The following is a 13,044-nucleotide window of genomic DNA, read 5'->3' as shown; positions in this document are numbered from 1 at the left end:
ATTGGGTATAGAAATGCAAAAATTAGAGTTTTAAAACTGAGCTGCCCTTTGATGAACTGGTAGAGATTTTTGATGAGTTCTATCTGAAAGGCGTCCAGTAAGAGCCGACCAATACTTACCTTTTAAAGAGTTTTCTTACTCCCCTCCCAAAAGTGTATTGATGGTCATTATTTGTTTTAAGTTATATATCACAAGTGTCGAGTTTACAGCAGTTGTCTGTACTCGGTGGTTTATGGTTTCATGTCTCACGTTTAAATTTTCCAATACACATCCAAGTGCTCCAAACCCTCTTACTACAATCTAATATTCTTCCAAACTGCTTCATTTATTTTTCTCCTGCATTCATTTGCTTTATGTTCAGTCTGTAGTTCATTCTTACCATCAGTTTCTTTCATGGCTGCCCTTCCTCCTCATTTCAGTTTCACTATGAAGAGCTCTTGATATGAGCAGTCGGTTGTCGATTTGCATACTGAGCTTTCAATTGCACCGAAAACCAATAACCAGCATGAAATTGGAATTGCCAAACATTCTACCTGCAAGAGATTCCGAAGGAGACCGAGCCAAAATGATGTGTAGCGAGAATATTTTTTTAAAATGCATTTAAAAGAACCCATAGCCATCACAGAGTTAACAGGCTGACTCACTTGCAAAGCACAATCCTTGCGCTCAAGAACGGCCTAGTACTTAACAAGTTAAAGCAATTATTACAACAGATGTTCTGGACCGATGGACATTATGTGACATTCTCGACATTTTTACATGCAATAGCACCCTCTGGTGGCGGTTATTGTGTTAACAGTTTGTAAGCTGGAAAGGTCATCTGTTCCTTTCTTCCTGTGTGAGGTCATTTGACCTTTGCTCCTTTCTTCCTGAGTGAGGTCATTTGACCTTCTTACCTTTCTTCCTGTTGACCCCAGGAAGCAGTTTTGCTAGGAAGAACCTGACTTGAGTAATGGAGAATTTGCTATGAGAGGTTCCATTTACAATCCAGTATAATCTGACTTCATATGTTAGGCCAAGTGCAATATCTGTGAGTATCTTTAGTTCTTAGCATAATAGCAATGTTGTCAGAGTAATATTTTGATAATACTATGTTTATAAAAGGTTAATATTTAATAGTTACAGAAGTTAGTTCAAATGTTAGTTAGTTATACAATTAGTCTATTCTACTGTTGTAAATATGTTTATATCTTATGTAATATCGAATCTGTAGTACTCAGTTTATGTACAAAACATACTTTGTCTTTGTTTACAGTTTCACAAATTTGTTCAAGTAAAAGCTTCAAAACAGCAAACGGCTTCAGAAGAATTATTTTGAATGAGTGTTTAACTTGCTGGATAGCTAGATAGGAGCACGTCTAGCGCGACCAGTACAACAGACATGATATTAGCCGGTTCAGTTGGGAGGAGCGTTGATGTCAGGAGGACACTGCCTTCTCTGTCGCCACATGTGGAACTTCTTGTACTGTTTTATACCTTGCTTTATCTTGTTGTTCATAGTCCAGCTATTGTGGAAGATTGATAGCTTGCTAGATCTAATCAAGAACTTCTACCTTATCTTGGTATTCGCAGCCTGTTCATCTGGCTATTGTCTTCTTCTTAGGGAGTCCCTCGGAACTGAGGGTGACTTGCTTTCACATTAAAAATGAGTACTCAGATGACTGATGAGCCCAATGCAGGACCTACAGTTTCTGTCACAGGTGGGACAGATGGTGGTTGAAGGGGCAGGTGGGTGGGGTGCTTGGGTTGACGTGTGCTCCTTGCGCTTTGCTTCCACTTGCTCCCGACGAGGAGACTCGAGGTGTTCGGCGCCTTCTCGGATACGTCTTCTCCACTTGGTGCGGTCTTGGGCCAGGGATTCCCAGGTGTCAGTGGGGATGTTGCACTTTTTCAAGGAGGCTTTGAGGGTGTCCTTGAAGTGTTTCCTCTGCCCACCTTGGGGTCTCTTGCCGTGCCGGAGCTCTGAGTAGATCGCTTGTTTTGGGAGTCTCGTATCGGGCATGCGGACAATGTGACTCGTCCATCGGAGCTGATCGAGCGTGGTCAAAGCTTCAATGCTGGGAATGTTGGCCTGAGCGAGAACACTGACGTTGGTGCGCCTATCCTGCCAATGAATTTGCAGGATCTTGCGGAGGCAGCGTTGGTGGTACCTCTCCAGTGCTTTGAGGTGCCTGCTGTACATGGTCCATGTCTCTGAGACATACAGGAGGGCGGGTATCACTGCTGCTTTGTAGACCATGAGCTTAGTGCTCGGTTTGAGGTCCTGGTCTTCAAACACTCTCTTCCACAGGCGACCGAAGGCTGCACTGGCACACTGAAGGCGGTGTTGGACTTCGTCATTGACGTTTGCCCTTGTTGACAGTAGGCTCCCGAGGTATGGAAAGTGGTCCACGTTGTCCAAGGCCTTGTCATGGATTTTGATAATCGGGGGGGTAGTACTGTGTGGCGGGGGCAGATTGGTAGAGGACCTTTGTCTTACGGATGTTTAGTGTAAGGCCCATGCTCTCGTACGCTTCGGTGAAGGTGTTGACGATGGTTTGGAGTTCGACCTCCAAGTGAGTGCAGACACAAGCATTGCCTACATACTATAATTTGATGACAGGATGGGACGACCTTGGATCTGGATTGGAGGCGACGGAGGTTGAACAGTTTCCCGTTTGTTCTGTAAATTAGCTCCACTCCAGCGGGGAGCTTACTGAGGGTGAGATGAAGCATTGCAGCGAGGAAGATCGAGAAGAGCGTTGGTGCAATGACACAGCCTTGCTTGACCCCGGTTTGTACGTGAATTGGGTCTGTGGTGGAACCGTTGGTCAGGATCACTGCTTGCATGTTGTCGTGAAGCAGGCGGAGGATGGTGACAAACTTTTGAGGGCAGCCGAATTTGAGGAGGACACTCCATAATCCCTCACGGTTGACAGTGTCGAAGGCCTTTGTGAAATCAAAGAAGGCCCTGTACAGCAGTTGATGCTGTTCCCTGCTTTTCTTTTGTAATTGACGTGTGGTGAAGATCATGTCCATTGTGCCCCTTAGAATCTGCATTGCAACTCTGGGAGGAGCTCTTCGGCCACTGGGAGAAGGCGATTGAGGAGGATTCTTGCGATGACTTTCCCTGTGGCAGACAGCAGGGAAACTCCTCTGTAATTACTGCAATCGGATTTGTCACCTTTCTTGAAGATGGTCACAATTACGGCGTCTCTGAGATTCCCTGGCATGCTCTCTTCCTTCCAGATAAGAGAAATTAGTTCATGAATTCGCACCTGTAGTGCTTCTCCACCATGCTTTAGTGCCTCGGCGGGGATTCCATCTGCTCCTGAGGCCTTGTTGTTCTTCAGTTGTCGGATGGCCTTTTCAACCTCATGCCGGGCTGGGGTTGTGCTGAGTTGGTGGCGGGTAGCATGTTGTGGGATGGAGTTGAGGACACTCGCGTCAAAGACAGAGTCTCGGTTAAGGAGATCTTCGAAGTGTTCCTTCCAGCGGGCACTGACTGGCTCTCTGTCCTTGATGAGTACCTCTCCGTTCTTGGGAGATCAATAGCTGCTACATCTCATCAAGGGCTTTTTAGCCTGTTATAAAAGCATGCTGGGATATTAGCCTTTCCAATACATAAAATATCTGAATAAGCATATGTAGGTGTTCTAGGCTATATCTTACACACCTTTATACTATATAGGTAACACCTTAAAAATGAAAAGAAAACAGATAATTATTGTCAGCTTGGCTCAGTGGCAGTACTATTGCTTCTGAATAAGAAGGTGTGGACTCTAGCTGTACTCTGCTTGAACACATAGCCTCAGATGTTGCGGTCAGCGGCGAAGGAACAATGCTTGCCACTCACCTCGCTGATAGCTAGCCACCAAGTTTTCGTGGGCTTTAGAACACAGACTTTCTCTAATCCGCCATCTGTTTCAACGTGGCGCCCTCTACGGGGGATCTATGGTGTCTATGGGCAGGGAAAGAAACAACAAGGCTCTTCAACCAATCAAATTGAAGAATCCTCACTGAGACACGCAGGCCAGAATTTTTGCATTGCAGAGAGTGAGTTTGCAAGCGGGATAGCAGTTAAAAGCACTGAAATTGATAGCACGTCGGGAACCCGCCATCATCCTGCCAACTTCCGCATTTAACTCGGGTGTGTTTCCCAGTGCACCACGGACCCACTCGGGAGAGGCAGGTGACCTAGTCAACAGCTTGTTGAGAGACTTTTAAGAGGCTTTTTAACGTGAGGTTTCAGCTTTTCCTGCTTGTGCACAGGATTCACGGACTTCCTGAAGCTTGCCTGTGAAGACAAGGCAAGAGCTCAGCGGCCATTGTGTGAGTCCATTAAGCGACAGCTGGAAAAAGCACAAATACTCTCACCTTACACCTTCCTTGCCTAATGGAAAGGCTCTTGCTGACACCATTTTGTGCAGAGATTTGCTTTCAGGAGTTTGCAGGTGATTTCTGCAACCTTGGAAGCCACTCTCAGCACATTGCGAGTCATTATTAGAACACTGAAGGATTGTGCCTCTGATCGCCACTTTACCTGCCATCTATTACATCAGCCTGGCTGCCGCTTATGCTGTCTCACCTTGGACCTCAGAATCGGACCAGCAGAAGCAGCATCAACAGCAGCAGCAGCAGCAACAACACCGGAGGCGATACCCCCAACACAGTATATAGGCAGAGGATGAGCTTCCTGGACATGACTGAACACCAGTGCTTCAGGAGGCTCATGCTATCACGCCAGGTCATCGCTGACATTTGTAGCCTGCTGGAAGAAGACCTGGTGCCGAGAGGACCTGGTGGACATGCCTTACCAGTGAGCTGTCAAAGTCACCAACGCTCTCAACTTCTTTGCCTCAGGCTCCTTCCAGGGTTTTGCAGTGGACATTTGCAGGATCTCGCAGTCGGCCCCCCACAAATGCATTACCCAGGTGACCAGTGCCATGTTTCACAAGTCAGCCACTTATGCACACTTTGCCACTGATGAAGCCAGTGTGACTGAGCGGGCACTCGGCTTTGCGGCTCTGGCTGGCTTCCCGCAGGTGCAGGGTGTCATCAACTGCACATGTGGCCATCAAGGCACCCCCGCATCACCCAGGAGTGCTCGTGAACTGGAAGGGCTTCCACTCCCTCAATGTGCAGCTCATCTACAACCATAGGAAGGTCATCATGCATGTGTGTGCCAGATTCCCAGGGAGCTGTCATGACTCTTTCATCCTGCGCCAGTCCACCCTCCCTCAGCTCTTTGTACCTCCAAACAGACTTCCTGGCTGGCTGCTTGGAGACCAGGGCTATCCAGTGAAGACTTGGCTGATGACACCCTTGAGGAGGCCAAACAATGAGGCCGAGGAGAACTATAATTAAAGCCACATGACGGCCAGATGTGTCATACAGCAAGCAATTGGCATACTGAAGATGCACTTCAGATGCCTTGACAGATCTGGAGGAGCCCTTCAGTTTGCACCAGCCAGGGACTTCAGAATGATTGTCGTATGATGTGCACTGCACAACATAGTGCAGCAGCGAGGATTGGAGTTGCAGGAGGAGCTAGGTGCAGAGCACACAGCCTCTTCGGAGGAGGAGCAGGTGGAACACGAGGAGGAGGAGGAACCTGAGGTGGAGCTGGCACCAGCAGCGGTGCACATTGCTGCCTGAGAGGCCCGGGATGGCCTCAAAATGGCACAATTTAGTTATGCTGCACCAGTGCACCCATCTGGCCCCCAAATGCTGTTCCAACTTACACACACACACACACACGCACACACACCACAAAGCAATTCCAAAATGACCAAACTATTCCTGTCACACACCCACACCCATTGCTCGAGGTTAAGTAATGTTTCACCATTCACTCCAAATGACAAGGCCACTTCCCAGCTAGCAGGCAAAGATGGACAAGACGGGAAAGTAGTGCAAAGAAATAAATTTATGTGCGTCATAAATAGAACTGAAACTTAACACTAACATTTTGGCAAACACCCATGTGCATACCCTTGTTCATCTACGATTGCGTCATTTTTTCTTTTGCGAGTGCTTCTACGAGATGCAACCCCTGTGGCTTCAGCAGAGGTAGAGGCAGGCTGCTCAATTCCCTGCTGTGACTGCTTAGACACTTTTGGCGGATGTCCTCTGTGTTTTGGAGCCTGTAAGGGCCCCCACCAAAGACTGCTCCACCTGTAACTGTGCAGGCGCAGACTCAGCCATCGGATTCTGAGGCAGCATGTGGAGCACTGACTGAGGGGGAGGCAGTGGGGGAGAAGTGGGAGTGCTTTGAGCAGAGCCCCCACTTCCATGTCCCCTCTCACCATCATCCCCCTCATGGGTCACCTGCACTTCCCTGCTAGCACGTAGCTGGAGAGCACCTTTCTGTATATCGGTAGGGCAACGAATGTCCAAGTATATGTTGGTATCCCTCCCAGAGATGTGGTCAATGAGAGTCTGCACCCTGTTGTCCACAGCAAGCATGTTCTCGTTCGACTGCTCCATGCAGGTGGCCACCCTTTCCATGGAAGAGCACATCATCGCCATCGCTTGGGATATGATGCTGCTCATGTTGGAGATGGACTCCTGAATTCTCTGTATAATCGCGTACGTCGTGGCTGGAAAATCTGCCAGATCCTCGCGCATTTGTTGCTGCTCCTCCAAGATCAACCTCTTTGAGGATGGCCCCCGAGGTTCAGCATCTGCGTCCAGCTGAGTAGAGCTTGGAGCGTCCTGCGCCCTCCAGCGAGGACTCTCCACTGCTGTCCCTGTCAACACCACCTGCTGTTGCTCCCTTGTGATGTGTGAGACACCAGATGACAACACTTTATGTCTCGTGGGACCCACCGACGTGCTCATATCTGCGCTGGTGCTGGGTGTGCATGGGTCTGGTGATGGTGCACCCTCTGAGACTGCAGCTTCCTCCGAGGAGTCGTCATCTTCCTCCAGCTGGACAGTGGTGGGAGCACTTGATTGACCTGTGGGAGAGTAAAGTCATGAATTAGAACGCTTATGATAAGCATGCTTAACGTTACCTTTTGGCACAGCCTTATATTTCACTGGCTGCTAATATCAGTCGCCATGAGTGACTGTTGTATGCCTTGTGGCTGTATGAGATTTAATTCTGTTTCCAGATTGCTGGGAGGTCCCCCTCTCTCCATCTCCCACCAGCAGCAGCTCTGCCACTCCACTTAATTCCAGTGCCTCCTCCTCTGCTGGCGTCAATGTACTGTAAATTAGAGGCCCACCTCCGGTTCTCTGTCTTTCCCTGCTCTGCGCTCTCTTCTCCTGCAAGGAGGGAAAGAAGAGAACTTTGAGTGAGAGTGATGGAATGAGTGTAGGGCTACATCTGCAGAGGATGACTGAGGGAGTGGCATGGTATTGCCAAATGACCTCCTTCTGTGGTGTTAATTTCTATGATTCTATGACTGCATTAGGCTGAGGGTGAGTGTCAGTGGTGGATAATCAGATGGGGATGTGAGTAAGTGCACAGACAGTGAGGGACGGGTGCACCTGAAAGATAGGTTGGTGTGGGGAGTGACATGCAGGAGTACGCTTGAGACGGTAGTGTGATTGGGTTGGGGGTGACAGCCACATCAGGATGTAGATGAGTGTGGCATTGCACTCACCTTTCCTGACCTCATGAGATCATTAAATCTCTTCCGACACTGCATCCAGGAGTGATTGACAACACCCCTGCTGCTCACTTCATGGGTGATCTCCAGCCATGTCCTCTTCCTGCTATCACCAGGGAAGAAAACCTCCTTCCTTGTTCTCGCTCGCTAGAGCAGGATGTCCAGGAAGGAATCTGAAAACCTGGGTGCAGCCTGAGACTTTGTCATTGGCAATAAATGATTGCACCCTCACAGTCAAAGTATTGGCTGTAACAGCACCAGGCACCTTTCACAACCACTTCAGACCCTCCTACAACAACCTTTAACTCTGTTGTGTGCAAAGCTCCTTTAAATAGGCGAGCTGAAGGCGAGTCATCCATGATGTCATCAGACCCGCTCCATTTAATTGGCTGTGAAACCCGCATGACTCAGTCAATGGATCTAGTTAAGTTAAACACACAGTGGAGAGCGCAATGTTGGAAAGTTTGTGATGGTGAACCACTACGCGGCCCACTCACAGATAAAAATTCAACCCGCAAAGTCTAAACCAGCAAGTATAAAGCAGGAAATATTAATTTGATTTAAATTATGGACAGAAAGCAAAATAAAGATTGGGAAAGACAGATGGGATTAAGAGAGAGACATACAAGAGACAGACAGAAAATGTAAAAAATAGTTTTAATTCTTTTTTAAATCTCCAAAACTAATTAACCTCTGACGGAATGAGACTCCACACTTGTAAAACAGATTTTCAGGGCCAGAGAGGTTGTTTGTCAGTAATTATCACTTATCATACCGTTTAAAAACTCACTTACTCCTGAATGCACCAGCCCTAACTTTTTCTGCCGTCTTTAGTGGGGAACTAGTGGGCAAGTTCCCCAAGTTCACGCCACTGCATTCATTGCAATGCTGAGTCTATCGGCGAGGACTGCAACAGTGCCCCCTGTGGAGGAGCGAGGTATCTCTGACCACAACTTCTGGATTTCCGCAATTATCCGTGCATTTGCGGACGCCAGACGTTGCTGTCTGATTGAGCCCAATACAACGGTGAGCGCTGTTAGCGTCACCATTATTCTTATCGCAAAATCCCGCCCAATATCTAGGCTTGCATTTCAGTGCAATACTGAAGGAGTCTTACAATATTGGAGGTGCTTTCTTTTAGATGAGACATTAAACTATTGCTGTTTATGGGACCTTTCTCAGTACAAATTAGCTATCATGTTTACTTACAGTGACTACACTTCAAAAATAATTAGTTGACTTTGGGCATCCTGAGGATATGAAAAGTGCTCTATAAATTCAAATTATTTGAGCCTAGTACTGGTATATATTATTACACGCTCAATATACAACTGGTAGTTGTGATTTACAGAAAACCGAGCTATATAACCATAAGCCATCTGAAGGTCCATTTTTAGAAGCCTACTGCTATCTGACCTGTATCCTTTGTGCATTTGGATGTTTTCAGTATTCTCTAAAGAAATGTCTGCAAATGTTAAGGTATTCATTATTATAATAATCTGAGCTTGTACACTAACAGTAAATATGTTAGTAATCACTAGTAACACTTTGAACAACTCATCTGCTATTCAGAACAATCTTTTTATATCTCCAATTGTTTTTAAATCATAGTTCCTTATTGAAAAGAAGAAACCTCAACCTTTCACACATCTCCAGTGGTGACGTCCCACAAAACCCATTGTTGGCTGGTATGTACAGTAAGTAACATTTCAACTTGTTTCACAGTAGATGCCTGATCCACAGGGCTTTGTAAACTTCACTTTGTAAACATTACGCAAAACTGAGATTGCCGCAACAATAAACAGCATTTTCCAGCCTTTCGATTTCTCTTCTCCCCTGGATGATTGGCAGAGGTTGGTAAGTTGATATGATGCTATTCTGTTGTGATTGATTTAATTATCCATGGCAATCTAGTGAGAGGAGGTATCCTATCGCTCTGCTACAATTTTACCAATTCCTGCCATACAAGAGGATGACTGAACAACAGCTGCTGATATCGTGTGAAGCAACCGTGACAAAGAAGTAATTTTTATTAGAATTTTAAAACATTTCAGCCAGCTAGTTGCCTAATTTTGAAGAGGGAGGGGGTGGGTGGGGAAGAGAGTGAGATAATCCGTTCACAGCATTCTTTCAGTAAATGTGCATCGTTTTAACATTTTAACATTTTAATTAATTTCCTTAGGGAAATTGCAGGGTGAGGGTAGGGATTAGGATTCCCAATACCGAAATGGGCGATTGGTCTCCCGGGTTTGGCTGCTGGCGACTCAGGAGAAACTGTCCGTTTACACGGTTCCCGCATGCACATCCCACACCCTAGCTGATGTGGCTATTCGGAACGCACCGCTTCATTGCCGGTTGTGAGGATGACAGCATCGGGGCCAACAAAAGTACTTGGATACTCTGAGTCCTGAGCGAGCAACTGGGGGAGGGAGCGAGAAACACAAACTGCGGGGGGGGGAGGGAGGGAGGGAGAGAGGGAGAGAGAGAGAGAGAGAGAGAGAGAGAGAGGGAGAGGGAGAGAAATACAAACTAGGGGAGGGAGGGGAGGGAGAAACACAAACTGGGAGGAGGGAGGGAGAGAGAGAGAGAGAGCAATACAAACTAGGGGGGGGAGGGAGGGAGGGAGGGAGGGAGAGAGAACCACGAACAGGAGGGAGGGAGAGTTCATGTTGGCTTGTGATGTCCGCTGTTCTTTAAAGTGTTTTATTATGGGAGTCAGACAGCTTTGGTGCTGCTCCCTGAGGACTGAGCCTCACCTCCCTGATGCTGGGCTTCAGCCATGGGGTGTGGGAGTTAGTGAATTGAATTAGGTTTGGGTTTTATTTATTATTTTTATAATTTGCTGTGTATTGTAAAAAGTCATAAAGTTATATGAAAATTTTATGTCGATGTTTTTGTTGGAATCAGTGGTATTTACTTGGTGTTTCTCATTGCAGTCCATACTGTAGAAACATCGGAAGTCGTTTTTATTTAAAATGATTTAAAATTACTTATCCTTAACTCTCTATTTTGTGTTCTTTCTTTGTTTATAAATTATGTTATTTATCTTGCAATAAAACAAAAAGTCAAATATTATATTCAGGGCTTGGTGATGATGAGAAACTCAACTAAGGTAAATGTGAAACGTTTGCAAACAGTGGGCAAATGTCACATGATCAAATCTCTCAGAATATAACGAACCAGAGCTAGTAACCCTAGTAGGGATGTAGCTTCAGAATAAGTTTGTGTATTCAGTAATTGGTACTACTATGTGGCCAAGATCTCTAATATTGGTAAAACTTCTAACTAAGTAATTACATCTTTGCTAAGGAACAACTAACTGGTCTGAGCCTGGATGGATGATGCTCTTACCCATGTTTGTTTGTGTAGTTGTAGATCAGTTTCATCTATGCTAAGCAGCGCTCCCGCTAAGCAGCATGGCCACGCCGCGGTCTGGAAATCCCAAGCAGGCCGCTCACCGGCTTAATAATGGTAATAACTGCACATGCACAAAAAATTGAATGGGCTGCACAGCCAGTTAAAGGGCCCGTGCACCATAAAAAAATTACAGTGAACATTGATCAGAATCCCCAGCAGCTTCATGAAATCCATTAAACTGGTTGGTGCTACAGATTTAAAATTGAGATTTGAAGGGCCCTGATTTCAAGCATGTCGCCAAAGTCTGTATTGAAGGACAGTGTTGTAGAGATTCTAAAACTAGTTTGCATTCTCTGTTCCCTTTATCAATCTATTTTTCAAAATACTCCCTCTCCCCAAGGTTGCAGTCTACAGTGGTTTCTGTCACAGCAGACCTATGTTTAGACGTGGTAAATTCTTGCTAAGCCCTTCCTGCTAGTAGAGATTCACTGTTTTTTCAGACACTGATTCCTATCTTTCCAGTGGCCTTCATTTAATGAGGGTAGTACAAGCTGAAATTTTCTGTTCTGAATGGTTTAAACCTGAACCTTGTGACAGGTTTTCTTAACCCTATGGATTGCTTTTAAACCATCTTGGTGTTTGTAATAGCTGTTGCATTCTTGGAAGTTCCGGTGCTTTATGTAATCTATAGACCATATACTGTCCAGGAAAGTGCAATCTTTTAGTAGCTGGCCTCCATATTTTATATTTTAGTTTGTTAACTGATTTCATGGGTTACAATAGACTTGAATTTGAGTCTGGTTGGGAATTCAGGAGATTGTTTCTTTGATTTGAATGATTAAGGCAGCCCTTGGTTTGGGTGTGTAGTTTTGGTGAGTTCTGAAGGTTTTTAATGGTCCATTTACTGCAAACAGACACGGTAATGTCATAAAGCAATAGTGATAGCTGTGTAATTGATGTTTCTCCATTATTTGTTTGTTTGAAAATATTGGTAGTAGAATTTAATTATATCCATGCCATTTTTATAACTTTGTATAATAGGAATTGGGTGGTGTAACAGATTAGCAAACTGTCCTCATCTCTAGGACCTAGGTTTGAATCCAGCCCATACTGATGGGATGCACCTGCTCACCCCTCGCGATACAATCCGATGGGAACTAGCTATAGTATGGCTTCACAGTACAAAACTTCCCACAGTTTGGTACATGTTGGTGTTAAATTGCCAGGCTGACTGTGGGCGAGTAAGGATGGTTGGTGTGAGAAGGCCTGAGGTTGCTGGTTGAGACACATTGGGACAGAGTAGAAAGAGTTTTCCTCCGCACTTTACCTTGCTTTATTTGAACCTGGAAGTCCTTGATACTGACATTGTGTGACCAAGTGCGGACAAAAGGTTCCAGTCTCCGGCATCAACATCCTTTACTTCAATTATACAAATTCACCAAAATTACATAATACATATTATAAGAATGTGCCCTCATGAAGGTGAGCCTCTTTTGCTAGCAATTCTGGAAATCATGGCTCCTGTTACCATTAAATTCCATTAATTCTAATGGACCGAAAACTGTGGGGGAGTGCGTCTGCAATTTCCAATACACACTTCCGTTAAGCGAGACTCCTTGCTGGAAGCACAGTCTTGTCAAATTGATCCTTTTGCATATGCATAGCGGTGAATAACTCAATACTGCTTTGGCAGCAGACTGAGGGGAAAAATTTGAAATTAAAATGCAGATCAAAAATATCTTTTTGTTTTTGGTCCAGAGAAAATATATTATGCATAGAGAAAAAATCTAGTCCATTTCATTGGCAAGTAAAATGCGCATTTTTCTCTGATTACTGTTCCCACATGCTGACACTTTCTGTTTTGAAGATTGAACTGTCTGTACGCCCAACCCAAAGGCCCAGCTTCCACTGCTCTCATTTCTTTCACTTTTGATTGCGCTTCTTTCCTTAATGATGACATCTTGAAACCAGTTGCCAGCACCATTTAAAATAGAGGATGTTCATTGGGGTTACAGGAGGGTGCTACATCTGGCTTCTGTGCCCAGATCTAGGGAAGGGGAAAATTTGCCAGCATTCCAACTTTTGATCG

The 13,044-nt window shown here is 45.5% G+C and overlaps 1 protein-coding gene across 6 annotated transcripts in view; it reads left to right on the top strand.

Annotated features, from left to right (window-relative positions):
* arap2 (ArfGAP with RhoGAP domain, ankyrin repeat and PH domain 2) overlaps positions 1–13,044 on the top strand; it is a 710,987-nt gene that overhangs the window by 160,658 nt on the left and 537,285 nt on the right. For 4 of the 6 annotated variants that reach the window (XM_085968379.1, XM_085968416.1, XM_085968388.1 and 1 more), the window contains exon 3: positions 9,210–9,295. In XM_085968379.1, the coding sequence (XP_085824505.1) occupies positions 9,210–9,295 (86 nt within the window). The remainder of the gene's footprint in view (positions 1–9,209; positions 9,296–13,044) is intronic. The other 2 variants (XM_085968406.1, XM_085968397.1) reach the window with 1 other exon arrangement.

Source organism: Somniosus microcephalus, chromosome 2, assembly GCF_052327205.1.
Source record: "Somniosus microcephalus isolate GS21.2 chromosome 2, FLI_Smic_1.0, whole genome shotgun sequence".
In the NCBI taxonomy this organism is placed as follows: domain Eukaryota; kingdom Metazoa; phylum Chordata; class Chondrichthyes; order Squaliformes; family Somniosidae; genus Somniosus; species Somniosus microcephalus.
Note: the sequence above shows the minus strand (reverse complement) of the source record. Positions and strands in the feature narration are given on the sequence as shown.